This window comes from Diutina rugosa, assembly GCF_008704595.1.
Source record: "Diutina rugosa strain CBS 613 chromosome Unknown scaffold5_size317247, whole genome shotgun sequence".
In the NCBI taxonomy this organism is placed as follows: Eukaryota; Fungi; Ascomycota; class Pichiomycetes; order Serinales; family Debaryomycetaceae; genus Diutina; species Diutina rugosa.
The window spans coordinates 222,333-248,762 of NW_022995213.1; the positions used below are offsets into that span (position 1 = coordinate 222,333).

A 26,430-nucleotide genomic window follows, 5' to 3' on the forward strand; every position below is an offset into this window, starting at 1 on the left:
ATAACATCCGTGCCAAAATGGTCTAATTTGACAAGCCATCAACAAAGAAGATTAGCTTTCAAATCTGACTACTCAACGGTCCCGAAATCAAGGCCACAGTCATGAGCACCAAACCTTGAATTACTTTATAGCTTTCGATTGTGTTCCTACACACTACAAAATAGCCCCTCTATGCTAGCGATGAGCCTTTTTCAAGAGTTGGTGATGAATATAACCTAAAAGTTTAATTTCCCCAATTTGACTTTCCAGGGTCCCTTCTTTAAGGGCACGCTCATACGCATTTATATTGCTTCTGCAACTTTTGTGTCACAAAATCATGCAAGAGAATTGTATTCGGTCCGGGGTCGCTGATATGGCTACAACTGTGTTCGGTAGACACCTTCATCGAGATTTACAACTATAACAAGCATTCACATTCAACGGAACTTACGTTTAGATCGCAAATTTTCGAATTGACTTCGAGTGTTGAATTAACGACACCTATCCTACGATTTTGCGTGCCCGTTCCCAGTAGGGGTCGAGGATTTGAGCAATCTTGAACTTACCTTGAAATGTCGGGTGTTATTTTAGCATGTATTAGGTTAACGACTGAAAAGGTCCAACACCGATTTGTCGTTCAAGCTTTTCTCAAGATGGCAACTCGCACCGCCCTTGGAAATATACCTCCGAGGGATGAGCGTAGCGAATGTAAGGTTTTACGGCTGGCTACCAATAAAAGTTTTCGACCACTAGTCATGTGAGCTCATCAGCAAATTGTACCTTAATTTAAGCGAGCCCCACAATGCTTCCGCGGGTATACCCACTTAAGCGGTGGTGCGATCGCAAGATGTGCACCAGCAAAGTCTGCAACATTCTCGACATCAGATCAGGCGATATTGAACGTGAATTAAATGATAGACGGATGGGTTCCGATGACGACCACCGCGATACCCATGTTCTCGACCGGCTATATCCGGATTGTTCGTATTTTGTCGGAGTTCAACGTGTAAGAATTTCTTTTTGTGAACCTAGCCGCATCGAAACCCCCGTCAAGCGGGGTCCGACAAATTTCGCAAGCATCATCGGGTTAACGGCGCATCGGTTAACTCGCCACAACGGCCCATGGTCAATCAAACAATGTGTAGTCAAAACAACAACTCAGCTATACGTTCTTGGTTATTTGGTCGTGAACCACATTATCGCCGACATAATCGTCCGATTCGGGATATCACAAAGTATGTGGTGGAGTTAACTACTGTCACTACAACTCCTGGTACGCGCTAAACAAAACTCTCACGCCACAAGTCGCCTGGCCGATTTATGCCATTAATGCCTCCAAACTTTAATTACGGCAACCGAAGAGTTTTTAAATTTCTCTACTACACGTGAATCGCTGTACATTTAATTAACGCCAACCAGATATACCTTCTGAGCTTGATTAATTGTCTGTCAACGGTCCGCGCCACTTTGTGAAAACTGTGGCAACCACAACGGTCTCCGATTATCGCCTAACATCGCGACCGAACAATACGAAATAACGTTGAATGCGGTGTTATGAGCGCGATGAATTGTATGCGCAAAAGAAACTGTTACATTTTTTCTTTGAAACTCCCGGATGTACGTAGTTCCGGTTGTTTCACCACTCAATAAACATTGCAAAAATAATGGAATATCTTCAATTCTTTGAGGTAAAAAAGCCATAACCATTGTCTAAATGCAAAGCTTATCATGGACTTGAGTTTTTTTACATGGATCAAAGTCAAGCAAAGCACTCACTTCCTTGTATAATGACTCGCACCAGATCTAAAATTGCCATATTCGGTCCTCGGATTAAATTGCTTTCGGTAAATTTGTGGCGATGACCTTACCCGTGGGCTACCCCACCTACCAACGTCATCTTATCTGGACAATGCTGGTACTCCGTGACACCGAGGATGTATTATCGATGTCAATGCCATTGTTGTAGAAACAGGTAAGCTTGGCCAACGTAAACGCCAACGCAATTACACACCTGAATGATTGCTGTGACCTGCCTATACCCAAGGTCTTTCGACTCTGGGTACAGCGGAACTTGTTTTCTGAGTAAAGATATTTTTTCATCATGCGCGCTCAAACCGTTTTTGATATGCACAGACTGCACCACTTTTTTTTTTTCCTGCAACGTACATTCCTGCTCGCAACCATCCCACATTTTATATATATATACTATCGAGCGCATTTCTCGTTGACAAGCTTGACCCAACTCACCACAAAATCCGCCCTCAAACATTCCGTTATGGCGACATATCTGCCTCCGGGACTCCTCCGTCCAATTCCAACATCGTTGGTTCGTGGTGACTTCCTTGGTACCCCTACCCCAGTTCCTTATTATCCCCCGCTGTGCCTCGACGAAGTGGTCAATGATGCCTTTCTCCAAGCGATTGGTGTCCTCAAAGACGCCAGCAAAATAGAGAAAGTGGAACTGTTTCGTCGATTCATTGAGGGTATTCACTGCCAGGAAAACTTGGAGTTTTTAGTGGCTATTTACACCTACGATTACTACTACGAAAAGCTTGTGCCGGAAGCCACTAAGCAAATGAAGGGTTCTGAAACTCTCTCCAAGCAGATCCTGTTACACTCGACTACCACGAGCACCGGCTTCATGCCAGGCTTCGACGATGACGACATTGACTTTGTCCATCAGTCGCCTGAGAACCTGCCAGCGTCACTGGACGTTTCAGAAGATCCTTATGAGATGGACGTGACCCATGTCCAGTTTCTCAACAACATGTGGCGGGATATTTTGTCCACCTTCATCTTGGATGATGCCGCAAAGCAAATCAATCTCAGCGCCTCTCACTATGACGAGGTTTTGGAACACCTGGTGGGTAATCTTGTCCACCCGGCAGTGCTCGCTACAGCCCGTCAAGAGGTGTGGCAGATTCTTAAGGAGAACGTGTGGCCTGAATACCTGAAGCTGACACTGCCATCACTGCCACCGTTTCAGCTGCAGACGGTGACCCTGCTGGTTCTGCTGGCTCAAACGTTGACTCCCAAGAGTCGCAAGCTTGTTACTCCCGACGTAATGCTGATCCTGTTACTGCTGCTGCTTTGGAGCCAGATCCGTCGGCTGCTGCTGTTACCGCTGCTGAAGAACAACTCGCGTCTGACACTGCCGTTATCGGTTGATAACAACAGTAGCTTTCGCTTCTGGAGAAGAAAAAACTAACGACGTTACGAATTTTGCATATTGATAACAATCATGGGACTGATTAGATTATAGATTGGGTTATTGGGATATCGGAAATTTATAGAGTTATAGACAACACACACAGATCTACATTAACAATTCATGTCTATCGTAGTTTCGCCATAACAGTGGGTATCGTTGTCGTGATGATATACTCGTTTTCTTGCCGGCGGTTGAGATAGGGATTCGCGTTAGGCGAGCCCTAAGCCCCTGTTCAGCCGTTAGGCCTGTAGGTGGTCATTCAGCGTCGCGCATTAAAAGCGTGATCATTACCCTCCAGAAAACGTGTTGTCTATGAGCATATATTCCTGCATTTGGGAAAACTGTCAACTATGCTTGCAAGCGTACATTGTTCACCATACCACGATTAGGGGTTCACAGGGTTGCCACCCTTTGACACAACTACGCTCTATGGGCAGGTGTGATAAATGGTAGTTTGACCACTGAATATGTCTCTATAAATTGAACTTCCCAACAAAGTTCTGGTGGGTGGTATCTGTGAGCGTTGGTCAATGTACCCGAGATTTCCGACACGTCAGTGGCTGGGCCGTCAAAAATCTCTTTCTCGGCAATGTACTGCAAAGTTGTTGATGCTTCCTGAGGACCCGGTGACTGATAGGTTTACTTAGCAGCCCCTTACTAACATATCTTCCTGCATCATTATCCGCTGATGTAATTCATGCCACGCTTAACGCCGGCAAATCGCTATTATTGAAGATTGCTACTGCTTCTTAATGTGCGCAGTAAATGCTTGGTATCCCCGAGTCTCGATCATCGCTACGGCAGGTCTTACATGGCCCTATCATGGCGAGTCTCCATTGGAGGCATCGCCATTGAAAGCGTGACGTATGAACGTATAGGCGGGATGACCGTTGGAATCAGTACGCGACGCATAGGCAGTGTATCGGGGACGTGGTGGCTGCGAAACGGTGCGATATGACCGCATCTTCCGCACTTCGCCGAGACATTACAGATCTCATCGGATCCCGGTAGCGGCAAAAAGTTTTCATAGAAAAAATAAGATTGCATCTGTTTACCGCTGGCTAACACAAACGTTGTGTTTCTGACATCTGTAGTGGTAGCCTACTCCATCAGCAATCCAGCAAATGGTTCGATTTCAACGGTCATTATTGTGCCACAACGACTTCCGACTCACAGCTCTCGCTACCACGCAACGTGGGTGTGGCGCATGTCGGGGATAACGTATCCTTTGTTTTGTGGCGTCTCGAAACCTCACGCATAAAACCCATGTCCGATTCGTGCGGTCGGTATCTTCGATGGCATAGGGCAAAGCCGTCACCGGGTCGTGCAACTTTCGCCCTTCCTAATTCGTTTACCCTTTCCTCTTTAGTTCAAGTCACGAGACAGTTACAAAACCGCTACACAATATTGCGAGACTCCGGTGTCTGTGGCCATGAGCAATTATATTCTGGGTATCCTGGAATGGGTGCTCGTATCGTGTGGTAAAGTCCTGTAAACCAAACTTTCGACAGAGACTTCTTGGAAATATTGAGTATCCGGATAAGGTTGTCAAGCGAGGTTGATTGGCTAAATGGCTGGCGGGGCTGGCTGACCAATTATCCAATGACAAGTGACATCATCAATCGGTACTGGGAAATTAGTAAAAGCCCTTTATTGTTCGTGACAACTAGGGTAGACGTTGCCAATAATGCTTTCTTTAGGTTATTACTCATCGGTACCGCAACCTCCGTTTAGTACTAAGTTGTGGATGGCAACTGGTTAGCCTGCAGGACAGTGATACGAGTTGTGGAGGTCACAAAAGATCTACGACGCTTGCCCCAGCCATTCGACCATGGACCTGGTGCAACGGCGCCATAAGCTCCTTGAGGAGAAGCGGGTTAAGCTCCAACAAAAATTCCGTGACAATCAACGCAAAGTCTTGCGGTTGAAGGTCAAACGAAAGTTGACCCAACTTACTCGGCTCTACAACTTCCAAGTTACTCAGGAGCAGGCCCGGATCCGTCGTCAGAATCTCCAGAGAGATGTTCGAGCTCGTGCTCGTGCTAGTCAAGCGGCGATGCTTGATATGCAGCTGATTCCTATAACGGCACCGCAGAAAGTGGTGCTCCAACAATTGCCTGAGATAGACGCCAAACTGTGCACATCTCAGGTTCACGACGACATTCGTTATCTTCGTGAAACTGGTTTCTTTGACCAGGTTCACTCAACATCTAGGGTGACTCTGGTGCTTCCATTATTGAGCCGATACCGCAGCCATTTGGTGAGGATTGCTTGCGATGCCAATCTTGCGCCAACAAGCTACTTTCTCTATGTGTTTGTCGTGGGAGTCGACGTCAAAGAAAGCTTAGAACGACAAAGTCATCCGGGAACCAATGCCAATACCGAAAACGTGAGCCAAAACCGCGTGGCTAACTATTTGTGGCTTCAATGCTTCAAGTTGTGCCAAGCGATAATCAGTCACATCGAGAGAGGTCACTTGGATCCCGTCAAGGAGTTGTGGTCCCAATTCGCGAATATATTTCCAATATTCAAGCAGGTGCACCTCTCTCAGCTTCGCCAAATCATCAATAAAGCATGCCAAATATCTTCAGCTGCAGCTGAAGTAGCCTGTCATACTTGGGATCACGAACGTCAATTCATCAGCAGCGCCAAGTCCTGTCAGCTTTCACCACTGCAAATGGAAATTCTCGATGATGTATGTCATAATATCGAACAGGTCGATCTTCGTGGTCCCCAGCTAGCTCTGGCAGTGATGGGTACCTCATCACTGATGCGATATCATTCTCATAGATTTGAGGTGCCTCCAATGTTGGGGCCGGATTTGTGGAGACGGTTTTGGTGGGTATACTATGATGCTAAACCGAAGTTAAGGCTGGGCCAAATAACAATCCATGAAAACCATCCCTCGCTCACTAATCTTATGGTTACTTTGAACCAGCCACTCCCAACAATCGTTAATATTGACGAGCTAAAAACTTCCATCGAACAATTCAATCATATATGGGGTCATCTTATGGAGCCGTTACCTTTTCTGCTTAAAATGTGGGGAGTTGGCTCTTGGCTGGAAATGTGGGTTTGTGTGGCTAATGAATGGTTGAAGAAGTGCTCTTTCCCCAACCACTATGCATGGAGATTGTACGAAAACTTAGCCGTGCTTGTCAGCACTCGAAGATGGTGGCAGGTCAGAGCATCTTTGTACACAAACAGCCCCCATTTGTTATTCCCTGACCTCTACCGACAACTCCCCCCACCAACCGGGGTTCATCTTGATAATATGACGTGTTGGAGCGACCCACAGTTGTCACAGACATTACCGCTGGACGGAATGGAAATTTGGATAACTCTGTTCATTCGACACACCGTGATCATGGGTGAGGTAAAGCCGAACGAAATCAATCTGACCTACTTACATGACTTAAGGCGGATTCTGAAGATCATTGCTGATGATTGTGTGGCTAGCAGTCGACTACTTCTACTGCGCCTAGGGATTATTTCTTCTCGTGCTGAGGCAAAAATCACCCTTGAACTACAACGCAAAGTGTTGTGCAATCGGATAACCGCGGCGAACTTCCCTGCGGGGACCTCCAATTTGGTCAAAGCTGTCGACAGCTTGACGAAGTTGACACAGAAGATCATTGCGGTTTATACACCCTTGTTGAACTGGATATATTGCGACCAGGGGATGGTGTGTGTCTCAAACTAATGTAGAGGTGTGTCAGCCTTACGCACAGACCCATGTCGTCATCGTTGATGAACGAAAATACAAGTGAATTTTGCATGAGTCGATCGTACGGCGTCAGATTTTATCGGAGGGACGCCACTGAACTGAACTCATTTCAGGTCATTTTCGAATATTTTTGTTTTACGAAAGCCGCCTTTGGGCGGTACGCGAATTATTTTGCAGTCTTGGCACAACGTTACACACACCGGTCCCCCGGAAGTTTATGCAACCTTAACACAAGAAAAGAAAGCAACGATGGTTTAAACTAATCGAAATTGAAACAGTGTTGAGCTGCTCTGGTGTAGCTGAACGGCAAAATTTTCTCTCCTCAGTTAAGATGACGAAACTAAAGAGTGAACGAGGCAATTTCTTGGCCCCGCGATCGTAGCGCCGCACTTGCTATTCTCTTCCCTACGGCTACACCTTTATCTTATGAAGAATACAAAACAGTAGTGACAAGCGAAGACTTTAAAGATTGCCATCCAGTACCGCGAAAAACTTAGCCTTGTCGTCATTTCAGAAGCACCGACCACCAATAATCCATCATAGGATTGTATTTCACCCAGTATTGGCAGTTGCGCACCTCCAATAACTCCCCATACCCTGACTAAGGGTGAAATTATTAAATTTGTCAATGCTGATGTCATGGCAGCACCTCTATCACTTATTTCCTCCGGCACCCTCTCCGCTTTGGTGCGGGTACATCTGTGGGTGATGAGTCAACTTTCTACCTTTGGCGTCACGTGACCACTCAACATCGCGCTTAGCCAAAAAAGTGTTGCCCGATTGGTAAAATCAATTTTTCTCCATCGCTATCACCATGATTAGACAAGTGTCCCGGTCGACTCGGGCGTTGAGACGGCTCCCGAAGGCCGCTCTCCCTCAGGTGGCGCTGGCGGCTGTCGTAGCTCAGCCTGCCACCCGCAACGCTATCGCCGCTTACCTGACCCGTTCCACCGTGGTCCAGCTCCTCAATAACATTGGGCTGAAGCGCGAGGTCGAACAGTACCTCAAGTACTTCACCTCGGTCCTGCAACAGCAGTTTGCCGTGATCAAGGTTGGTGGTGCCATTATCACCGACCAGTTGCCCGAGCTTGCCCTGTGTCTCGCCTTCCTTTACCACGTTGGCTTGTACCCGATTGTCCTCCACGGGACCGGTCCCCAAATCAACGAGTTGTTGGAAAACGAAGGTGTCGAGCCCGAATACATTGACGGGATTCGGGTGACCAACCCTGAAACTATGGCGGTGGTGCGTAAGTGCTTCTTGGAGCAAAACTTGCGTCTCGTCACTGCTCTCGAAAAGATGGGGGTCCACGCTCGTCCCATCACCGCTGGCGTATTTGGTGCCGACTACTTGGACAAGGACAAGTACCAGTTGGTGGGTAAGATTACTGCGGTGAACAAGCTGCCGGTGGAGGCGGCGATTGACGCCGGGTACTTGCCCATTTTGACCTCATTGGCCGAAACTCCTCTGGGGCAATTGCTTAACGTCAACGCTGACGTTGCTGCCGGTGAATTGGCTCGTGAATTTGAACCGCTTAAGATCGTCTACCTCAACGAAAAGGGTGGTATCATCAACGGTCTGACTGGAGAAAAGGTATCGCTGATCAACTTGGACGAAGAATACGACGATCTTATGAAGGAACCGTGGGTGAAGTACGGTACCAAGTTGAAGATCAAGGAAATACACGACTTGTTGCAACATTTGCCGCGGTCGCTGTCGGTGGCCATCATCAACGTCGACGATCTCCAAAAGGAATTGTTCACCGATTCGGGGGCCGGTACCTTGATCCGTCGTGGGTACAAGTTGATCAACCGCCAATCGCTCGCTGACTTCGGCAACCCTGACTTGTTGAGAACTGCGCTTTTGCGTGACCCCGAAATCAAGCTGGGGAAGCTTTCGGTGGCTCTGTACCTTAAGTTCTTGGAACTGACTCCTTTCAAGCTGTACGGTGACGAACCTCTCGAAGTTTTGGCCATTGTCGTTGAAGGCAAGGGTGTGCCCAAGCTCGACAAGTTCTTGCTGCTGAAGTCGGGGTGGCTCAACAATGTCACCGACAACATCTTCAACCTGATCAAGAAGGACTACAACAAGTTGTGCTGGATTGTGCTGGAAAACGATGCCAACTTGGCTTGGTACTTCAGCAAGCTGGAAGGTTCGTTTGCCAAGAACGGCCAAATTTTGTTCTGGTACGGTCTCTCGCCCGAAGAGCTGCTGAACTTGATTAAGGAGTTTGACGCTCTGCATATTGGTCTGGCGCTTTCGTCGTCGAAAGAACTGGGGGTGTTCTCTGCCTCGCAACAAGCTAGAGGGTTCCACAATCTGGCCCGTGTCAGACTGGCTAACCCCAACCCCCCCATCACTCAAAGCAAGAACGAAGCCAAGGCTAAAGTTGCCCTTATTGGTGCCCGTGGGTATACCGGTCAAAACTTGATCAAGCTCATCGACAATCACCCTAAGCTTGAGATCTCTCACGTGTCGCTGCGGGAGTTGGCTGGCCAAAAGTTGCAAGACTACAACAAGGCTCAAATTGTCTACTCCAACTTGCAGGTTGACGACATCAAGCAATTGGAAGAAGATGGCGACGTCGACATGTGGGTGATGGCTTTGCCCAACGGTGTGTGCAAGCCATTCGTCGATGCTATTGACCTGGTTGGCAAGGGTAAGTCCAAGATTGTTGATTTGCTGGCTGATTACCGGTTTGACACCACCGGCAACTGGACTTACGGGTTGCCTGAACTTCAAGACCGTCAACAAATTGCCGCAGCCTCGCGGATCTCCAACCCTGGGTGCTACGCTACTGCTGCCCAAGTTGCCATTGCCCCTCTTTCGAAATACATTGCCGGTTTGCCCACCACGTTCGGTGTGTCGGGTTACTCCGGTGCTGGCACCAAGCCTTCCCCTAAGAACGATGTGGCCTTCTTGTCGAACAACTTGATTCCTTACTCGTTGACCGACCACATCCACGAAAGAGAAATCTCCAACAAGTTGGGCTTTGACGTCGCTTTCATGCCTCACGTGGCTCAATGGTTCCAAGGGATTTCGCACACGGTGCTGATCCCCATCAAGAAGGGGTCGTTGACCTCGCGTGATATCCGTAACATCTACCAAGAACGCTACCAGGGCGAGCAGCTCATCAACGTCACCGGCGACATTCCTTTGGTGCGCGACATCTCGGGCAAGCACGGTATCGTCATTGGTGGTTTCGCCGTGAACTCGAAGGAAGACCGGGTGGTGATCAATGCCACCATCGACAACTTGCTTAAGGGGGCCGCCACTCAATGTTTGCAAAACATCAACCTTGCTTTGGGTTACGGTGAGTACGATGGGATCCCCACCAACCAGTAAATACGTTAACATACATTCACGATGATATATATTTCGTTTTAAGTTTTTGTGTCACTTTGACTCGGGCAGGTACCGTTCATGTAAATCCTGGTACTATCAGTGCGCACCGCATCCACATCGATCCTTTAGCCGCCACAATACCAAACCCCCCATGCTTGTGCCCCCAGATAACTTCGGTCTTGTGGAGCCGGGAATATATCGATGTACCAAGATTGATGGTGATAATTTCCCGTTTCTTGAAACACTCAGCCTCAAGCTGTTAGTGCTATTGGACGCGGAAAAGCCACCACGTACAGTGATCAATTTCTTAGAATCCAACGATGTCGAGCTATTTACCTTGGGGGAAATGAAGATTCTGAATCATAACCACGCTGGAAAGAGTCCTAACAAGGCTGATGTTCCACAAATACAGCTTCCATCCTCCCAGAAATCCCGAAATGACCAGTGGATGTTACTTGAAAAGAATTTAATCGTTAAGGCATTCGAAATACTATTTAATAAGGATCGCCACAATATGTTGCTTGTGGATCTGACACTGACATTAGTGGGGATTCTCCGCAAGATTCAGAAATGGGACTTTAATCTGGTACTTAACGAGTACCGCATATATCTGGGTGGCAAGTCTCTGTACTACGCAGCGACATTCTTAGAGCTTGTTCAGGTTGAACTTGTAGCTTATGAATCGGAAAAACGAGGCAGCGTTGATCAAGATGCTATGCTGGGAGAATTGCGAGCGTTAATTCCTGGAGGAGGACTTGAACTTCACCATGAAAGTGTTTGGGAAGAAGAAGAGGAAGACTTTCTGCTGCCACTGCTTAGTTATGATGATGACGATATTGACGATGATAAGTTGTCAGCACTGCCACAAATTCCAGCAAACCTCTTGAAGATGGTTGAGCAGAGGAAGCATGAGAAGAATAGTGGTAATGGCGGTGTTCGCACACCGGAATCTCTGCCAGTCAGTCGTGGGTCTTTCTATGAGCGGAGGCGCTCGTCAGTCCAACGACTTCGACCTCTGTTTTCAGGACTGGTTCCCCGTCTTGTGCGGGGCTTTTCATTCAACACCGATTTCAGTTACTACAAGAATAATTGCAGGCTGCAGTATCAGAATGTTCAAGTAATTCGACTCAAACTACCACCGGAGTATAAGCTTCCGGAATGGTTTATTAGAGGTCGAAATTTCTGGGAACAAAATGCATTTGCTACACAATAGAGCAAGAACGAAATGGTTACACACCAGATGCACAAAAGCCTCAAGGTTACTGTCGATGTTAGACAAGTTTGACACAGCATCAGATGAGAGCGTATCAATCATACAACAATCTTAGACATATACCAAGTTAAAGTATGAATTATGACGTATAATATTAAATTTCAAGTTTGCATTCAACTCGAGCTACGAGGAGAACGATTAGCATTAAGCATGCGCTCACGCAACCGCAGACCAGTTGCTGAGTGGGTGGTAGGTCTCTGGTTGTGGCCCATGTTATAACCCTGGCCCGGTACCAGTTGCATTCTCAGCTTATTGTACAAATTGTCAAGTCTCAGGGCACCACGAGAGTAGCCTGGTCTTTCCGGAGACGGCGTTGAGTCAGCCTCGCCATAGGGACTGGCAGTGGCGCCACCTGTGGCACCTCCAGCAGTACCTCCAGCAGTTCTACCAGCAGCATTGTGGCCGTAGCCAGTAGGTTGGAATCCGTTGCGGCCGGCCGCAGTATTACTGTTGTCACGAGTCCACAGTTGACGAGGAGCAAAGTTCCCTTGGCCATTCAGCGAGTAGGTTTGACGCACCGGCTGGTACTCAGAGTAGACGTAAGGGTCCTTGGTAGCAGCATTACCGCCTTCCTTGACTCCCAACCATTCAGGGTAGGGCATTTGCCGCTCATCGAAATATTTCACGAACGCCTGGTGGATCAAGGTATCATCCTCGGTGTCGCCGTCCTTTTCCTGTTGGGTGTTGATGGAAAGGGACTGGAACCGCGATGAATAATTGTCACGGATTCTCAGAAAGAATCCCAGGCTGGCACCGTTCATTTAATCGTGGTGGCGGCTTCGAAGACTGCGCGGAGCAAGTGGAAAGACGGTGGCCGTGAGGGTGCCTCCTCGTTCTGGAAGGCAGTGATCGTCCCCGGGATCCTAACCAAAATATCGGAAGTTTTTCGCTGCCGACAGTAATTTCCGACAGCCTCAGTTGATGGCGCGCGTTATCACCGCTGCCCCACCCACGAAAATTCCAACTCATCGCGGCTGCAACTCATGTCTTTCTTTCGAAGTTTTTCCACTCTGGTGGCTCGGTTCACCAAGGTGGCAGATCTTCAACTTGATCCTCGGTTGATCAAGGCCGTCACCAAGGCGGGGTTCACTGAGTTGACCCCCGTACAAGAGAAGACGGTGGTGCCGGCGTTGGAGAACTCGGGGGTCGTGGCGCGAGCAAAGACGGGGACGGGGAAGACGCTTGCATTCGTGCTTCCTACTGTCAATGAGCTTTTGCTCAATAAGAACCGTCGAGGCGTGTCGACGTTGGTGATCGCCCCCACGCGTGATTTGGCGATGCAGATCGAAGAAGAATACCAGAAAGTGGTGTCGAAGTTGCCGAGACTGGCGGGGGTTACCACCACTATGATGACCGGGGGTAAACCCACATACTTCAACCCTCAAAGACCGCCTCTGATTGTCATTGCCACCCCTGGGCGGTTGGCCGACATGTTATCTAAGCTGCCGGTGGCTGAGGCTTTCAAGAACTTACAATACCGAGTTTACGACGAAGCTGACCGGTTGTTGGAACAGGGGTTTGAGGATGAGCTTTTGGATATCGAGTCGAAGATCCCCACCACGGACTACAAGCTGATGTTGTTTTCGGCCACCATCGATACTCGCGTCGACCGTTTCGCCACCAAGGCTATTGGTCCCGGCTACACTTATATCAACTGTGTTGCTGAAGACGACACCGAAGCTCATGAAAACATCCACCAAACGTTGGTGCTCTCAGAAGATATCGCCCAACTGTACGAAAAGGCGCTCTCGCAAATTATCAGGGGGCTCGAAAGACCCGACTTCAAGGCGATTCTTTTTGTTCCTACCAAGGCGGCGGTGCTGATGCTCGAACAAATGTTTGAACTGGCGCAAATGCATCGCCTCTACGACACTGACTTGGTGCACCGCACCTACCGGTCGCAGATTGTGCTGTTGCTGAGTGCTTTGAATCAGGCTAAGCGTGACCGAGTAGTGAAAAAATTCAAGGCAGCCAAGCACGGGTTGCTTATCGCCACTGACGTGGCCGCTCGGGGGATGGACTTTACTGGGATCTCTGACGTCTACATGGTTTCGCCTTCGAATCAAGTCGCCGACTACGTCCACAAGATTGGTCGTACTGCCCGGGCAGGCACCCTGGGTCGTGCTTGGTTGTTCTTGTCGCAAAATGAACGTCGGTACGTGTTGGCGTTGCAAAGAGAACGGGGGATTTCCTTTAAGGAAGAGCTTAAAGGTGAGGAGATTGAAACTATCTCTGACCTTTGGGAAAACATCGCTATCCCTGAGGCTGAGACGGTTGACAACTTTATCAACTCGGCGTTGTCTGCGGAACGTCAATCGATTCTGAGCTTCAAGATGAACGCCGAAAGACTTATGCCGGAAATCGTTGGCTTGTACCGTAAGATTGTCAACAACCCCGAGGCTCGGTTCAACATTTCTGACCGGACTTACCAGCAAACGGTGCAAATTCGTGGTGACATCGCCAACCAATTTTTCAGTCTCAATGGACGCGGATTCGGCATTCGCAGAGACAACAACCTGAAATACCAAAAGCGCAAGACGTTTGACAACTACCACGCCCGTGGCAGCTACTCCAAGAGGCTGGACAAGTTCCAGAACCGCTCGCCGAGGCTGTCCCGCAAATGGGACGACTTTTAAATAGACTGGGGACGATGTAAAACTTGTATATACTATATTAATGTGGGTGCATTTTACGACTTTAAATTAATAAACGGCAAGATAAAACTATGTTATCTATGAAACGATACGTATATATGTATTAAAACCGCACTCTCGTTAATCATTACTGGATGGCCTTGGCGTTCAAATTCGACGTCAACAACGTGGTGATGTTGCTCTCGATCAACTTGTCGGCAGTGTCACCCAAATGCTTTTTGGGATCCTGCTTCCCGACGTAGCGGGTCTTAAGTTGGTCTTCAGTCAATTCCTTCTCTTCTTGCACTCGCTGGTTGTATTGTTCAGCGATCTTCACCATCAGCTGGGCTGCGGCCAAGTTGTCGTGTTCGTGACGGTCGTACTTTTCAAGTTGTAACGCCAGCTGCCAGGTATTTTTGTGCAAGTTGAGCAACATATTGGTTTCGTACAGAGTCTTGTGGTAGTCGATGTTGAGCGAGTAGTAGTGGCGGTTGAGCCCATGGATCAACGCTTGAATCAGGGGCTTATTGAGGTAACCAATGTTAGAAGTAGACTGGCGAGGTTCTTGGCCCATCATGAGCGTGGTGCCGTCGATAGTGCGGAAGGCGTCGATGACGACCTTACCCTTCACCGACTGGATCGGGTCCACCACCACCGCCACTGCCCGCTTGTTCAATTGCTCGAACAGCTGTTGCGTGGACACATCTACCAGCGACAACCAGCACCCGAACCCAGGGTGGGAGTGGTACCACCCCACCACCATTTGGTCACGGCCAGTCTGTCTCAACATGTCCATCATTTTCGTTTGGAAGACGTCGTCGACGGCTTCGACCGACACCCCGGTCCCGGACTGAGGCATGGCAAACACGTCGATGACGTGGATGGTGAATTCGTCGACAAACTCGCCCAACATCAACCCCATCACTTCCATGGGCACCCCGGCGCGGGCGTGCTTAAGCATTTTGAGGAGAGCCAACGAGGAGATGTACACGGTTTCCGCATTGTCAACGACGGGACCGTCGTTTTGAGGAGGGGCGGCTCCACCGAGGCCGGCTCCGCTTCCAAGCAAGCGCTGTAAACGTTCCATGAGGGTGTAAGGTGAGGGCGAGTGGCGATCGTAGTAGTGGCAAACGCGAGTGCGACCGTCAATGAGGCCAGCGACGGCTTATGTAATGGATTACCAACAGTGGTGAAAAGTGGGATAAATTTGTTAGTTACTAAGCAATACTATACTGAATTTTGCCACTATCCCCATGTTGGCCTCAACTTTATTTAAGTGGAGTTCGGGGTTAACCCGGCGGGGGTGAGTGGGGGGGATTGCGTTCCCCACAGCATTGACGTTGTTAACCAATAAACCCTTAACTACAATTGACGTCAAACATTGCACTCGGGGTTTAGCCTGTCAAGGGCCCGTGATCGTAGCCTGCGCAATGCAGGCTGTCCTAGCCGGGAGCATAAAAGCGGCCAATATCCGCACCCCATCGCCATAAATCATGTCCGTGGTTATTGTTACTGGTGCGCTGAGAGGCATTGGCCGGGCCATTGCCGACGTCATTCTCGCTGATGTTAATGCCAAAGTGGTGGCGGTGGCTCGTTCTCAGGACAAGCTCGCCGACTTATCCAACGCCTACCCTGGCCGCGTCGCCGTGGTTGCCGGCGATGTCACCGACCACCAGGTGCTGGTGAAGGCGGTGGAGACGGCGGTGTCTCAATACGGCAAGCTTGACGCCGTGGTGTTGAACGCCGGTGTCATTGAGCCCGTGGGCGCGATCGACGCCGTCCTGGTGGCCAAGTGGCGCCAGCACTTCGATGTCAACGTGTTCTCGTTGGTCGACCTCATTGCCACGGCGATGCCCGAGCTCCGCAAGCTGCACGGCCGCATTGTGGCGGTGCTGCTGGGAGCGTCCACCCACCACTACACCGGGTGGTACGCCTACGGGTGCGGCAAGGCTGCCGTCAACCACTTGATCATGTCGATCGCCGAGGAAGAGCCCGACGTCACCGCGATCCTGATTGCCCCCGGGGTGGTTAAGACCGACATGCAATCGGACATCCGCACCAAGTGTGCCGACGGCATGGGTGACGACGCGCAAAAGTTCCACGACTTGCACGCCAACAACCAGTTGCTCGAGCCCGATGTCCCCGGTACCGTGTACGCCAAGTTGGCGCTCAACGGGTGGGACAAGCTGCTCAACGGCCAGTACTTAAGATTCAACGACGACGCGTTGAAAGCCTACCAAAAGTAGATCATCACCTTGAATAAATAAGTTTAAAGTAAGTTGGTTACGCAGCCATGGCCCCGTCACCGCGACGCAATTCCCACGTTTAGCCTTGCGGTGACATCAGCAAAACGGTAGCGCGAAAAACGTTCCAAATCACCACTTGATGTTCACCCGAGTCGCCAGAGTCGCCCGCCCCGCCGTGGCCAGACACGTCCGCTTCAACTCGATCAAGCCCACCCCGCGGCCGCAGGGGTCGTCGGGGTCGTCGGGTTCTCAGGGAGGCGCCAACGGCCACAACCACCAGGGGGGTTTCTCCGGGCCCAAGATGAGCCGCGGCAAGATCCTCGCCGCCATCGGGTTCTTGGCGGTGGGGTCGACCATTGCCGCCTCTGTCTACCAGAAGAGACCTCCCCAAGCGGCGGTGGAGCCGGAAAAGCAGCCCGAGTACTCGCCCGACCAGGTGTCGGTGATCTTCGTCCTTGGCGGGCCGGGGTCCGGTAAAGGCACCCAGTGCGACTTGTTGGTGAAACAGTACGGCTTTATCCACTTGAGTGCCGGCGACTTGTTGCGGGCGGAGCAGAAGCGTCCGGGGCTGAAGTACGGCGAGCTCATTGCCAACTACATCAAGAACGGCGAGATCGTGCCTCAGGAGATCACGATCGCGTTGTTGAACCAGGCGATCGGGGAAAACTTGAAGCAAGACAATCACAAGTTCTTGGTCGACGGGTTCCCGCGGAAGATGGACCAGGCGTTGACGTTCGAACACGAGATCGTCCCGTCCAAGCTTACCATTTTCTTCGACTGTCCCGAGCTGGTGATGTTGAAGCGGTTGTTGAAGCGCGGGGAGACTCTGGGGCGGTCGGATGACAACATTGAGTCGATCAAGAAGCGGTTCCGCACGTTTGTCGACACCCTGATGCCCGTCGTCGACTACTTCGAGGACCAGCACAAGGTGGTGAAGGTTGACTGCAACCAGCCGGTGGACGTGGTCAACAAGCAGTTGGTGGATGCGCTCGCAGCCAAGGGGATGAAGCTCACTAAGTAGATTTAAAAATAGTCGATGCCATTATTGGTCTTGTATATTTGATTCCTTCCCCAAATTATTTGTCACCTGCTGGCGGCGGGTGGGGGAAATGTATAAACGCCTATGTTCATCATTTTAAATTGTCAAGTTGCAAGCTCAGCATTCTCCGGCGGCTGGGGATGTTAACTTCAGCATCGACGGTGTCGTCGATCTTGGTGCACACCCAGGTGGAGGCGTACATGTTGATGCGGTCGATCAGGTGGCCCAGCTTTCTGATGGCGGCGGGCTTGCAGTCGAAGCCCAACTCGGCGAAAGTCTCAAGGTACCACGGCTTGGTCGACGCCGACCGAAGCATCACCCGTCCGTTGGGAGCTAAGCACTTTTTAAGGGCGGCAATTTCATTGTAGGCCTCGGTGCCCTGAGGGTTGAACCAGTCCATGTGGTCCATGATGATGGCAATCGAGATCGTCTTGTCGCTCAAACGAGCAAACACCTCGTTGAGGGTGTCGGTGTGGATGCGGACATTCAGCAACGGCGACTCGGGGCCAGCGGCGCTCAACCGCTTGTAGCCTTTGAGCGAAAGGTATTGAGGGCAGTTGTCGTAAGCAAACTTACCCATCAAGCAAACATAGTAGAAGTAGTTATCCTTAGAGATAAGCGACCGCTCAAGCACAGGGTCCAAGGTGTCGACAACGTATTTGAGCACCGACTTACCCATCATCTTGGCTTGGTTGGTGGGGACACCTAACGCCCGCCACAAAAAGATGGGGTTGCCCACGAGCATCCGCGCCACGAACGGGTTGAACAACAGCCGCTTCAAATAGTTGTTCCAGATGTCCAACTGCTGCTTCATCGTCGTCGCTTCACAGATCTCCTTCACCTTATCGGTGACTCCGAACAAACTGAAGATCCAGCGGCCGATGCGGATCCCCCACTTGGAAAAACCAGTGTCGTAGAGACCCCGACCCTTAGGGTCGAAAGTCCACAGCTTGTGCCACCAGAATTGGAACGCTTGCGACGACAAGTGCGGGGCCAACTTGTTGAGCAAAAGCAGCTTGAAGTTGGGGATCTTACCGTCACCAAACATGGCAAACACTTGTTCGTGGGGCAAAGTCCGCAAGCAGGCAAGCTTAAGTTCAAGCAAGTGGTTTTGGGCAGGGTTCAAGTCGACGGCGTGGATCCGTTTGGGCGGATTGGGCAACAGAGCGTAGTGCAAAATGTTGTCACCGGCCAGCGTGATCGCCAACACGGTGTCGTTGCTGGAGAAATGAAGAATGTTGTCGTCTTCTCTGGGGTCTTCCCAGGTGAAGGCGTAAATGTAAGTGTCTTTGAATTGGTTGGCCAAGGGATTGGTTTCATCGTAGTACACTCTCCATGCTTCCTTTTGGTAGTACATCAGCGGGTAAGGTAACAACTTCTTGAGGTTGTCGAGAGCAGCGGCATGGCCCTTGCTCACGGGAACGTCGCTGGTGTCAAGAACAGGACTGTCATGGGGTGCCAAGTACGGCAGCTCAGTGGCAAGGCAGTTGATGCGGTGCAACAACTGGTCCAGCTTGTGCTTGAGACAACCCACCCAAATGTAGTAGGGAATCTTGCCAAGAGTGTTGTTGTAGCAATTGAGCGACTTCACCGTCCCGAACTTGTACTCCAAGTAGTTACGGCGGGCCAGGTCCAAAAACACCCGGTCGGCCTCGAACCAGATGCGCCAGAAGTTACGGAGAATCCACGGGTAGTGACGGTTAACCAGCCCACCCAAAGTGTCGGTCCGCCCCATCGAGGTGTCACCACTTTGAATACCAAAGTCAACCAGGGCCACGATCCCCAGCGGGTCCAATAACAGCACCGCGTAATCGATCGTCAGGTTGAAGGTAGGGATCATCGACAACGAGTACAGGAAGGTGATCAAGTCTGCAGCAGCTTCATCGATGGTGAAACCACAGGCATCAGCCTCAATGACGTGGACGTTCGTCCATCCCTTCTGAGCAAACCGCTCGCGAGCCACCTTGCACAACGACGGACTAAGATCGACAAGGTACACCGACTTGAAGTAAGTGGCGATCTTGGCGTACTTGTCCATCAGCTCGATATTGGCGCCGGTGCCGCCACCAATGTCGATCCAGACAAGGTCCCGCTTCTTCGGCACGTGGGCCAACGCCAATTGAAGGCATTCTTCTCTACCTTGCAATAACACGCGGCGGGTCTGGTCGTAGATGTGGGCTTGGCCCAGGTAAAACACTTCCAACGCTTGCTGGTTGGAGCCACCAGTGGCAATGGGCTTGTGGGTAAACAGTTCAAAAAACGGCTTGACGAAGCATGCCCAGCAAAACACCGGCACCGAGCGGAGGGTGTCGTTGAGCTTGGAGTAAGCGTACACCAGGGCGCACACCACCAGGGCGAACGTCACCAATTGGAGCGAAGTGAACTCGGGCAATAAGTCGATGTCCACCATAGAGTATCTACCTCTTTCCCACAACATTGGGAGCTACAGCGTTTCTTTTAATAGCGTGGATTTTGCCCGTCTCGGCAAGGGCCCCCGTGGCCCCAAGATCGCGGGACTGCGAAAACGTGGGGGTCAACGTGCTACCACACGTTTCCCAACAATAGAAAATACACAGCACGATAGGCAAAAGCGGAACAGTGACGGAGGCGTGCCTAAGGGGACGCGTATGAAATTCTAATAATGTGTATATGAAATCACAGTGGAGCGTCTAGTCCGCGTCTTCTAACCGGCGCAATAAATAATCCACCTCAACCTTTTTCGTCAACGGAATGATCCAGTCCTTGTAAAGCTTAGCGATCACCTCGGGATCAACCTTCAGTTGGGGGTTTTGCGAGTATTTGAGGGAAGGGTCCGTCCCGTAAGACTTACCCTTTTCGATCAACCGCTCAAGAATCTTCGCCTCCACTGCCAGGTTGGTGATCGACTCCTCAATCCCCTTAGCGTCCTGAGCCTTGATTAGTTTAGTGTATAACTCGCGGTCGCCTTGAAATTTGGCTTCAGCCACCATTTTGCCGAAATGGATCCGCCGCGAAATCGCCTGGAGACATTCGATGTCACAACAAGCCACCGACCCTAGGTTTTCTGGCTGTTCACCTTCAGCGGCGGCAATTTGGGGGACGATATCGTTGATGTAAAAGTCCATAATTTCGTTGTTGGCGTTGACCTCGTCCGAGTAATTCGCTAACACCTTGGGATAGTTAATCGGAGGCAAGATCGGGGGTAAAATCTGGTCGGGGAAGAAAGGGGTTTCGTCGGGAGCTTCGAAACGACGAATCTGTGAGTGAGCTTTTTCTTGTTGCAATAATGTCCATTCCAAGAAGGTGCCGTCGAAGTCGGGGATGTTGAACTTGTTCCGTTGGTACACCAGCGGCAGCGAAAAGAACTGCGACCGCTCGATCAACGCAAACACAATTGTGTCCTCCATGCGCACAAGAGCGTTACGAATATTTGCAAGGTTGAGGACGGTATCTTTCTTCATAAAATCCATGGCGTAGCGGCGAACCAACAGCGGGATCATGAACGGCTGGGCGATGAAAAAAGAGAGGGGCTTCGCACCGCGGGGGCCGGTGCCGCTGACGGCCCCACCGAAACCGGGGTTAGGCGGCCCCGCCATAAGCGAAGCTTGGCCTTACGTTACAACGGGATAGGGGCCTTTAGTGGATTCGTAATTGACTTGACCGAAAATCTCGTAGCGCTCCAACTTCCGCTTTCAGTAATTGTGGCCACAACGTTTGACAGACGTGATACGAAGATTGATTACAGACATGCATGTCATCGGAATGCCCGTCAACTTAATCTCTAATAGTGTGGCAGATTTTTAAGCTATTCTTAGGCGGGGACGGGAGGTGGCGCTCACGTGGAGACGGATAGTGAGGCTCACCACGTGGGTGAATAAGTGATAAAGGGTTGTGTGTGTGATTATGTTGCTAAATTAGATGCGGCCTTTATTGTTGGGAAGTTACCCTTTGACACATGTCATTGTGATATTCCCCGCTAACTTTTTCTTTCACCTTAAGTAATCGTGCGATACCTCCGACAACGTTATCAGTTGGTAGGTGCGGTGTCAACGGGATCTTCGCCGCGGATATGCAGCAGTTCAAGCTCATTGTCCCATTTTTTGACTTGAGTCTGGGCGTATTTTGTCAAAATATCGTGATCGTTTGTCCTGAGCTCATCCTCGTTAACTGGCTTATCCCCATTGACCAACAGAGATCTTCTCGAAACCAAAAACCGCTCAAGCCGCTGTAACTGGGTATCCCCGTAACCGTAATTGTCATAACTTTGCTGCAAATCGCGGTTTGCCTTCAAACTTTGGAGGTTGCGTTGTCGTATGCTTTCATTGGTACGATCCCATGCGATAGAGAATTCAAGGACAAAGACTGCCACCGCCACGATTACCACCCCAGCAAGAATTTTATATTTGTTCCGGTTGATTTCCTCCATCGTGGGCGGTTCGCGGCCGTGTTTCATCCGATAGTAATCGTCCCAAGTCCCCGCCGTCCAGAAAGCTTCGTCCCTGTGAAATGCATAATGAGCCCGGTGTGCGTTAGCGGTTCTGAATGCATGAAATGTGTTCCGTTGGTCGTAGGTGAAATGTGCCCCCGTGCCGGAATAGCCGTTACCGAAGCGAATATCTTTATCCCATTTGGTCGTTTGTGAACGGTGGTATGCCACTCGGCGCCGAGGATTTTTCAAAATGTCATAAGCTTCCTGGATCTGGTCAAACCGTACGCGTTTGTCTTCAGGAGACAACTCTCGCCCGCGGTGGTCTTTAAGCACCAAGTTCTTAGACACATCCGGGTGGTACAACTTGACGTACTTGGCGTACATTGCTTTGATTTGCTTATTCAAGTCAAGTTGAGGGAGGTTGAGATCTGTAGTCGTGATGGCAAAGATCTCCATTGGGGTGGGTTGGGCTCCTTTGGGCCAAGGGTGGAGATCCATCCGCTGGTGGTGATCGTCGTCAGGGATCGCCAGCATAGCGTAGTTCCGCATCAACGGAGTGAACACCGTGCTAGGCGCTCGCCAACAGCTTCGACATAACATTGCGGGGGACACAGGGGATGTACTGGGGTAATATACGTAATGAGGACGGGATACCGGGGTTTGCGTGAAGGCCGCGGTCACGTGTAGATAAGCTTAGAGTCTAAGTGTATGTGACACCAGTTGAACAAAGTGGAAATGAATTGGAAATCGCGTAGGTTATGTAGAATGGCACGATATGGCCTAAATTTATATGATTCGTAGTGGATAGATCGATGATGACGTAGTTTCGAGGCATTTCTACTTATTGCCATCTAATTTGCTCATTCTCCACTCTCGTAAGAGACAATTGAATATGACAATACGGACGAGACTGCTTGCTTTGCCTGGTAGACTGTTTGTGTACGGTGGGGAATCAATTTTCGCTGCAAAAACTCGTATAGGATTTAATGTAAGTAGGTGGCTAGACTTCCACAAACGCTGCGCCGCACCGCACCATGCCTCCGAAGCAAGAGGTGAAACCGACGCCGAGCGACGACACTGACAAATACGGCAAGCTTAAGGATGATCTAGTGAAAGACATTCTAAAGAAGCAGGAGCTCGAGAAGAAACTTCAGGAACTAGAGGACTCGATTTACGAAAAGGAAAATGACTACTTCAACGAAAGTGTTTACGGAAACATCATTAAAGGATTCGAGAACTTCTCCAAAGCCAGTGGATCAACTAATAAGAAACGACTTCAGTACACCGATGATGATCACATCTTCTCGATGAGTTCTACCAACTACATCAAACAGTTGATGAAGAAGCAGGGAGTCGTCAACGGAAGTGCCGACTTCGAAGACTATGAAGATGTGGTGAAGCCGAAAGAGGCTGCTGAAGAGGAAACTACTGCCGCCACCCCTGGGCGTAAGCGGAAACTGAGGGTTTCAGAAGATTAGCTATGCATGCTACGGTGCATTCCATAATAGTTACGTGGATCATTAATATATACAAGACGAAGCCAGTTTATTGCTTCTTGAACGGAGCGTATTCGTACACCCAGGGCTTATTGGCGGGGAAATCGGTAGGAACTCTCATTTCGAGAGGCCATCTCTTCTTGGTTTGGGGAGTGTTGGCCAAAGCGAAAAGCTTCGGCAGGGTAGTTTTGAGATCTTCCATGGCATTCACAATCGACTGGTACTGTTTTCTGAGCTGCTCCAGTTGCTTCTTCTCCTTCTTCTGAGTGTAAAGCTTGAATGCCGATTGGATAGTTCTGTGCTTGGCCAAATCTTCGGCACAAAGGTTCAATACCTTGGGCTGCTTCCGGTTAGCTGAAATTGCCGAGAGTTGGTTCAACACCTTCTGGGTCGAAGGGTTTATCGTGGCACTCTTCGACTTGAATCTTAACGCCACCCGTTGAATGTTTTTCACCATCATGGCTGACAACTCTCGTGACGTTGGTTCTAGCGCGAAAAATTTCCACCGCGATGGTGAGATGTGTGGATCGGCCGCCTATGAATATCGTCAAATGTAGGCTCCGAGCTAATCGATGTCTACTTCAAAGTAACATCCCTACAAAGATTTCAATTCTATCTTCGCGCCTGCCTTCGCTATCACTAATTGTCACACGACTGCCCGCTCAAGCCTGCTTTTAGTTTACTTCATAAAAATGCTGGTTATCATCTTCGTACATACTCTTTAATCTCTGTCTAGTCGTCAATAAAGTAATTTTGCTATGAAATCAAATCAAAATGCGGATTCTCCGTTGTAAGTCCAACCACCAAACTTCTCTTGGACACTTTGAGTCAACATGTTACCCTCAACCACCGAGTCCTGAGGTTTCTCACGAGTAAAGTCTTGATCAAAGTTGGAAGTATCCAAAAGGTTTTCAACGTTGGGTTTGAATGGCGGCAAGTATGACTTGGACAACAATTTGTGCCAGTCGATGTCCTTGAAGAAAGGGTGAGCCTTGATGTCAGCGGCGTCTGACAATCTCAATTTGGGGTCTTTTTGCAACAACTTGGTCAACAAGTCTTTGGCGTCGGTACGCTCTAACATGGGCGGGAACTTGAGCGGGTCGTTCAAAATCTTGTTATACATGGTTTTGATGTTTTCATCATAGAATGGAGGCAACCCCGTCAACATCTCGTAAAGCAACGTACCGAGTGTCCACCAGTCGACACTCCGAGTGTAGCCTTGATTGAGGAGTAACTCAGGAGCCAAGTACTCGGGGGTACCGCAGAATGTGTTGGTTTTGTCGTTGTCCTTCATGTTGAGTTTGCACAATCCGAAATCACACAAGGCAATGTGACCTTGGTAATCCAATAAGATGTTTTCCAATTTGAGATCCCGATAAATAACATTCATTTGATGCAACAGTTCCAAAGCGGTAAGGAGCTCAGCAATGTAGAACCGCAGCCGATCCATCAGGAAACGTCCTTCTTTTTGCAAATGGAAGTAGAGCTCACCACCATTGATAAATGACAAGACAAGATACAACTTCTCTGGCAGTTGGAATGAGAACTTAAGCGGCACGATAAACGGGTTCAGTACTCGCGCTAAGACCGTCCGCTCAGCCATAGTGTGATCAACTTCCATTGACGCCACAATATGTTGCTTACGAATGGTTTTGAGTGCATAAATTTGCTTGGTATCCTTCTTCACCACTTGCATCACCTTGCCAAATGACCCCTTACCGATAACTTTGAGAAGTTCGAAGTCGTTCATCAGTAAAGGCGTTTTGATATGAGGTTGGAACTCGATTGTGAGCATGATGTCACCCATTGAGATGCTGTCGCCTTGTTGAGTGAAATTGAGGAATTCATGATGCATGAGTCTGATCGGCAGCTTGTGGCACTTGAGGTTGAGCGGTAATCTGATCAGACCAACCAACAAATCGCCCACCGAGTTTGTCGTCGGGTTGCCGCCGGTAAATAGTTGTTCATGGTCCAGCTTTTCGTGGGCTGGTACCAAGATGTTGGGTAAACGAATGAACAAGTTGAGATTGAGGAAGATCAGGCCTGTCAGAGTGGGTGAAACTTTCTTTGTCACATCAAACAGAACCACCTGATTCCAAGACGACGACGCCACCAGACCCTTCTTTGGCTCCATCACGAGCACGTTATTGTCAAATTCGATGGTCAAGTACAACAACGACTTGTCAACAGTGGACTTAGGGATGGTGATAATCGACGGCATAACCAGTGGCGCTAGTTGGCCGTCAAGAGTAGCGAGTGACTCGTCCAAGCCGTGGATGGCGTTTTGCAAGCTAAGTGACACCGCCTCGTTATTGGAATTGACCGCCAACGCCTCCAAAATTTGTTTGTTGTTGTTTATGGTGATGGGTAACTTCACCCGCTCCAGCGTGTATACCTTCACCGTCAACAACCCCGGCAGCGACAGCTCGGGTTCATCTCTCAGCTTTCGTGGCAGTGTTTGCGGAGTTGAAGCTTGCAAAGACGTTGCTGGCAGATGACTTCGAGGCAGCAGAGGCGTAGTCGCCGTTTGCGAGGTGGAGGGCAGCAGATGCGTGGGCGTGATCAGCACCTTCTCGAGTGACTCGGCAAGCTCGTTTTCAGCTAGTATGGTCTTGCGAGAGCCGTCCTTTTCCAGCCACTTAAATCGGTTCTTGAACTTGAGCATGTTTGGGGCCTCGTGGAGTTGCACGAAATCTTCGCACTAACAGGTGCGGTCACTTGCGCAGGTGGACCATGCTCCGGGCAGATAACAAATATGGCCGGCACACAGTACTCGCCGCAAGAGGAATGTTTCACTCCCTTGACCGTCTAATGTAAACGCTGCTGGTGCTACAATTCCTCCTGGCTCGTGTGTCGGTGAACCAATCCCGCCCACTGTGGTAAAAGAGGGGTAAGGCAGACACCGACAAGTCGATGCCTACAACGGAAGACTGTTCTAAAATGGTAAATGGTGAATGGTAACGCGTATTTCGGCCTGATGCAGAGCTGTCATCGTTGCTTTTGGCGCGTCGGGCCGACGATAGCGAGAAAAGGGGTACTATATCAGTGGTGATCGAAGGCGAGACGAAGTGGCAA

At 49.8% G+C, this 26,430-nt stretch overlaps 15 protein-coding genes across 15 annotated transcripts; 8 read left to right on the forward strand and 7 right to left on the reverse strand. All coding sequences in view use genetic code 12, as the record gives it.

Annotated features, from left to right (window-relative positions):
* Window positions 1-2,254: 2,254 nt before the first annotated feature.
* Window positions 2,255-3,147, forward strand: DIURU_005706 (uncharacterized protein; the record flags this gene model as incomplete). Its single annotated transcript, XM_034158718.1, has 2 exons — window positions 2,255-2,846; window positions 2,936-3,147. The coding sequence occupies 2 exons, from the start codon at window positions 2,255-2,257 to the stop codon at window positions 3,145-3,147; spliced, it is 804 nt and encodes a 267-aa protein (XP_034009554.1).
* A 1,874-nt stretch (window positions 3,148-5,021) lies between these two features.
* DIURU_005707 (uncharacterized protein) lies at window positions 5,022-6,893 on the forward strand (the record flags this gene model as incomplete). The annotated part of the gene is made up of 1 exon (XM_034158719.1): window positions 5,022-6,893. The coding sequence occupies one exon, from the start codon at window positions 5,022-5,024 to the stop codon at window positions 6,891-6,893; it is 1,872 nt and encodes a 623-aa protein (XP_034009555.1).
* Window positions 6,894-7,731: 838 nt separating this feature from the next.
* On the forward strand, window positions 7,732-10,260 carry ARG5,6 (bifunctional acetylglutamate kinase/N-acetyl-gamma-glutamyl-phosphate reductase; the record flags this gene model as incomplete). Its single annotated transcript, XM_034158720.1, has 1 exon — window positions 7,732-10,260. The coding sequence occupies one exon, from the start codon at window positions 7,732-7,734 to the stop codon at window positions 10,258-10,260; it is 2,529 nt and encodes an 842-aa protein (XP_034009556.1).
* A 151-nt stretch (window positions 10,261-10,411) lies between these two features.
* Window positions 10,412-11,473, forward strand: DIURU_005709 (uncharacterized protein; the record flags this gene model as incomplete). Its single annotated transcript, XM_034158721.1, has 1 exon — window positions 10,412-11,473. The coding sequence occupies one exon, from the start codon at window positions 10,412-10,414 to the stop codon at window positions 11,471-11,473; it is 1,062 nt and encodes a 353-aa protein (XP_034009557.1).
* Window positions 11,474-11,646: 173 nt separating this feature from the next.
* MSO1 (Mso1p) lies at window positions 11,647-12,294 on the reverse strand (the record flags this gene model as incomplete). The annotated part of the gene is made up of 1 exon (XM_034158723.1): window positions 11,647-12,294. The coding sequence occupies one exon, from the start codon at window positions 12,292-12,294 to the stop codon at window positions 11,647-11,649; it is 648 nt and encodes a 215-aa protein (XP_034009558.1).
* Window positions 12,295-12,516: 222 nt separating this feature from the next.
* On the forward strand, window positions 12,517-14,169 carry MSS116 (ATP-dependent RNA helicase; the record flags this gene model as incomplete). Its single annotated transcript, XM_034158724.1, has 1 exon — window positions 12,517-14,169. The coding sequence occupies one exon, from the start codon at window positions 12,517-12,519 to the stop codon at window positions 14,167-14,169; it is 1,653 nt and encodes a 550-aa protein (XP_034009559.1).
* Window positions 14,170-14,314: 145 nt separating this feature from the next.
* On the reverse strand, window positions 14,315-15,253 carry DIURU_005712 (proteasome regulatory particle lid subunit; the record flags this gene model as incomplete). Its single annotated transcript, XM_034158725.1, has 1 exon — window positions 14,315-15,253. One exon carries the CDS (start codon window positions 15,251-15,253, stop codon window positions 14,315-14,317), a length of 939 nt encoding a protein of 312 aa, XP_034009560.1.
* A 406-nt stretch (window positions 15,254-15,659) lies between these two features.
* On the forward strand, window positions 15,660-16,412 carry DIURU_005713 (SDR family oxidoreductase; the record flags this gene model as incomplete). The annotated part of the gene is made up of 1 exon (XM_034158726.1): window positions 15,660-16,412. The coding sequence occupies one exon, from the start codon at window positions 15,660-15,662 to the stop codon at window positions 16,410-16,412; it is 753 nt and encodes a 250-aa protein (XP_034009561.1).
* Window positions 16,413-16,551: 139 nt separating this feature from the next.
* On the forward strand, window positions 16,552-17,433 carry URA6 (bifunctional uridylate/adenylate kinase; the record flags this gene model as incomplete). The annotated part of the gene is made up of 1 exon (XM_034158727.1): window positions 16,552-17,433. The coding sequence occupies one exon, from the start codon at window positions 16,552-16,554 to the stop codon at window positions 17,431-17,433; it is 882 nt and encodes a 293-aa protein (XP_034009562.1).
* A 109-nt stretch (window positions 17,434-17,542) lies between these two features.
* On the reverse strand, window positions 17,543-19,888 carry BTA1 (Bta1p; the record flags this gene model as incomplete). Its single annotated transcript, XM_034158728.1, has 1 exon — window positions 17,543-19,888. One exon carries the CDS (start codon window positions 19,886-19,888, stop codon window positions 17,543-17,545), a length of 2,346 nt encoding a protein of 781 aa, XP_034009563.1.
* A 232-nt stretch (window positions 19,889-20,120) lies between these two features.
* On the reverse strand, window positions 20,121-20,930 carry ARO7 (chorismate mutase; the record flags this gene model as incomplete). The annotated part of the gene is made up of 1 exon (XM_034158729.1): window positions 20,121-20,930. One exon carries the CDS (start codon window positions 20,928-20,930, stop codon window positions 20,121-20,123), a length of 810 nt encoding a protein of 269 aa, XP_034009564.1.
* Window positions 20,931-21,457: 527 nt separating this feature from the next.
* On the reverse strand, window positions 21,458-22,459 carry DIURU_005717 (uncharacterized protein; the record flags this gene model as incomplete). Its single annotated transcript, XM_034158730.1, has 1 exon — window positions 21,458-22,459. One exon carries the CDS (start codon window positions 22,457-22,459, stop codon window positions 21,458-21,460), a length of 1,002 nt encoding a protein of 333 aa, XP_034009565.1.
* Window positions 22,460-22,893: 434 nt separating this feature from the next.
* Window positions 22,894-23,337, forward strand: EAF6 (Eaf6p; the record flags this gene model as incomplete). Its single annotated transcript, XM_034158731.1, has 1 exon — window positions 22,894-23,337. One exon carries the CDS (start codon window positions 22,894-22,896, stop codon window positions 23,335-23,337), a length of 444 nt encoding a protein of 147 aa, XP_034009566.1.
* Window positions 23,338-23,404: 67 nt separating this feature from the next.
* On the reverse strand, window positions 23,405-23,815 carry DIURU_005719 (mitochondrial 54S ribosomal protein mL40; the record flags this gene model as incomplete). The annotated part of the gene is made up of 1 exon (XM_034158732.1): window positions 23,405-23,815. One exon carries the CDS (start codon window positions 23,813-23,815, stop codon window positions 23,405-23,407), a length of 411 nt encoding a protein of 136 aa, XP_034009567.1.
* A 309-nt stretch (window positions 23,816-24,124) lies between these two features.
* On the reverse strand, window positions 24,125-26,020 carry DIURU_005720 (serine/threonine protein kinase; the record flags this gene model as incomplete). Its single annotated transcript, XM_034158734.1, has 1 exon — window positions 24,125-26,020. The coding sequence occupies one exon, from the start codon at window positions 26,018-26,020 to the stop codon at window positions 24,125-24,127; it is 1,896 nt and encodes a 631-aa protein (XP_034009568.1).
* Between the last annotated feature and the right edge of the window lie 410 nt (window positions 26,021-26,430).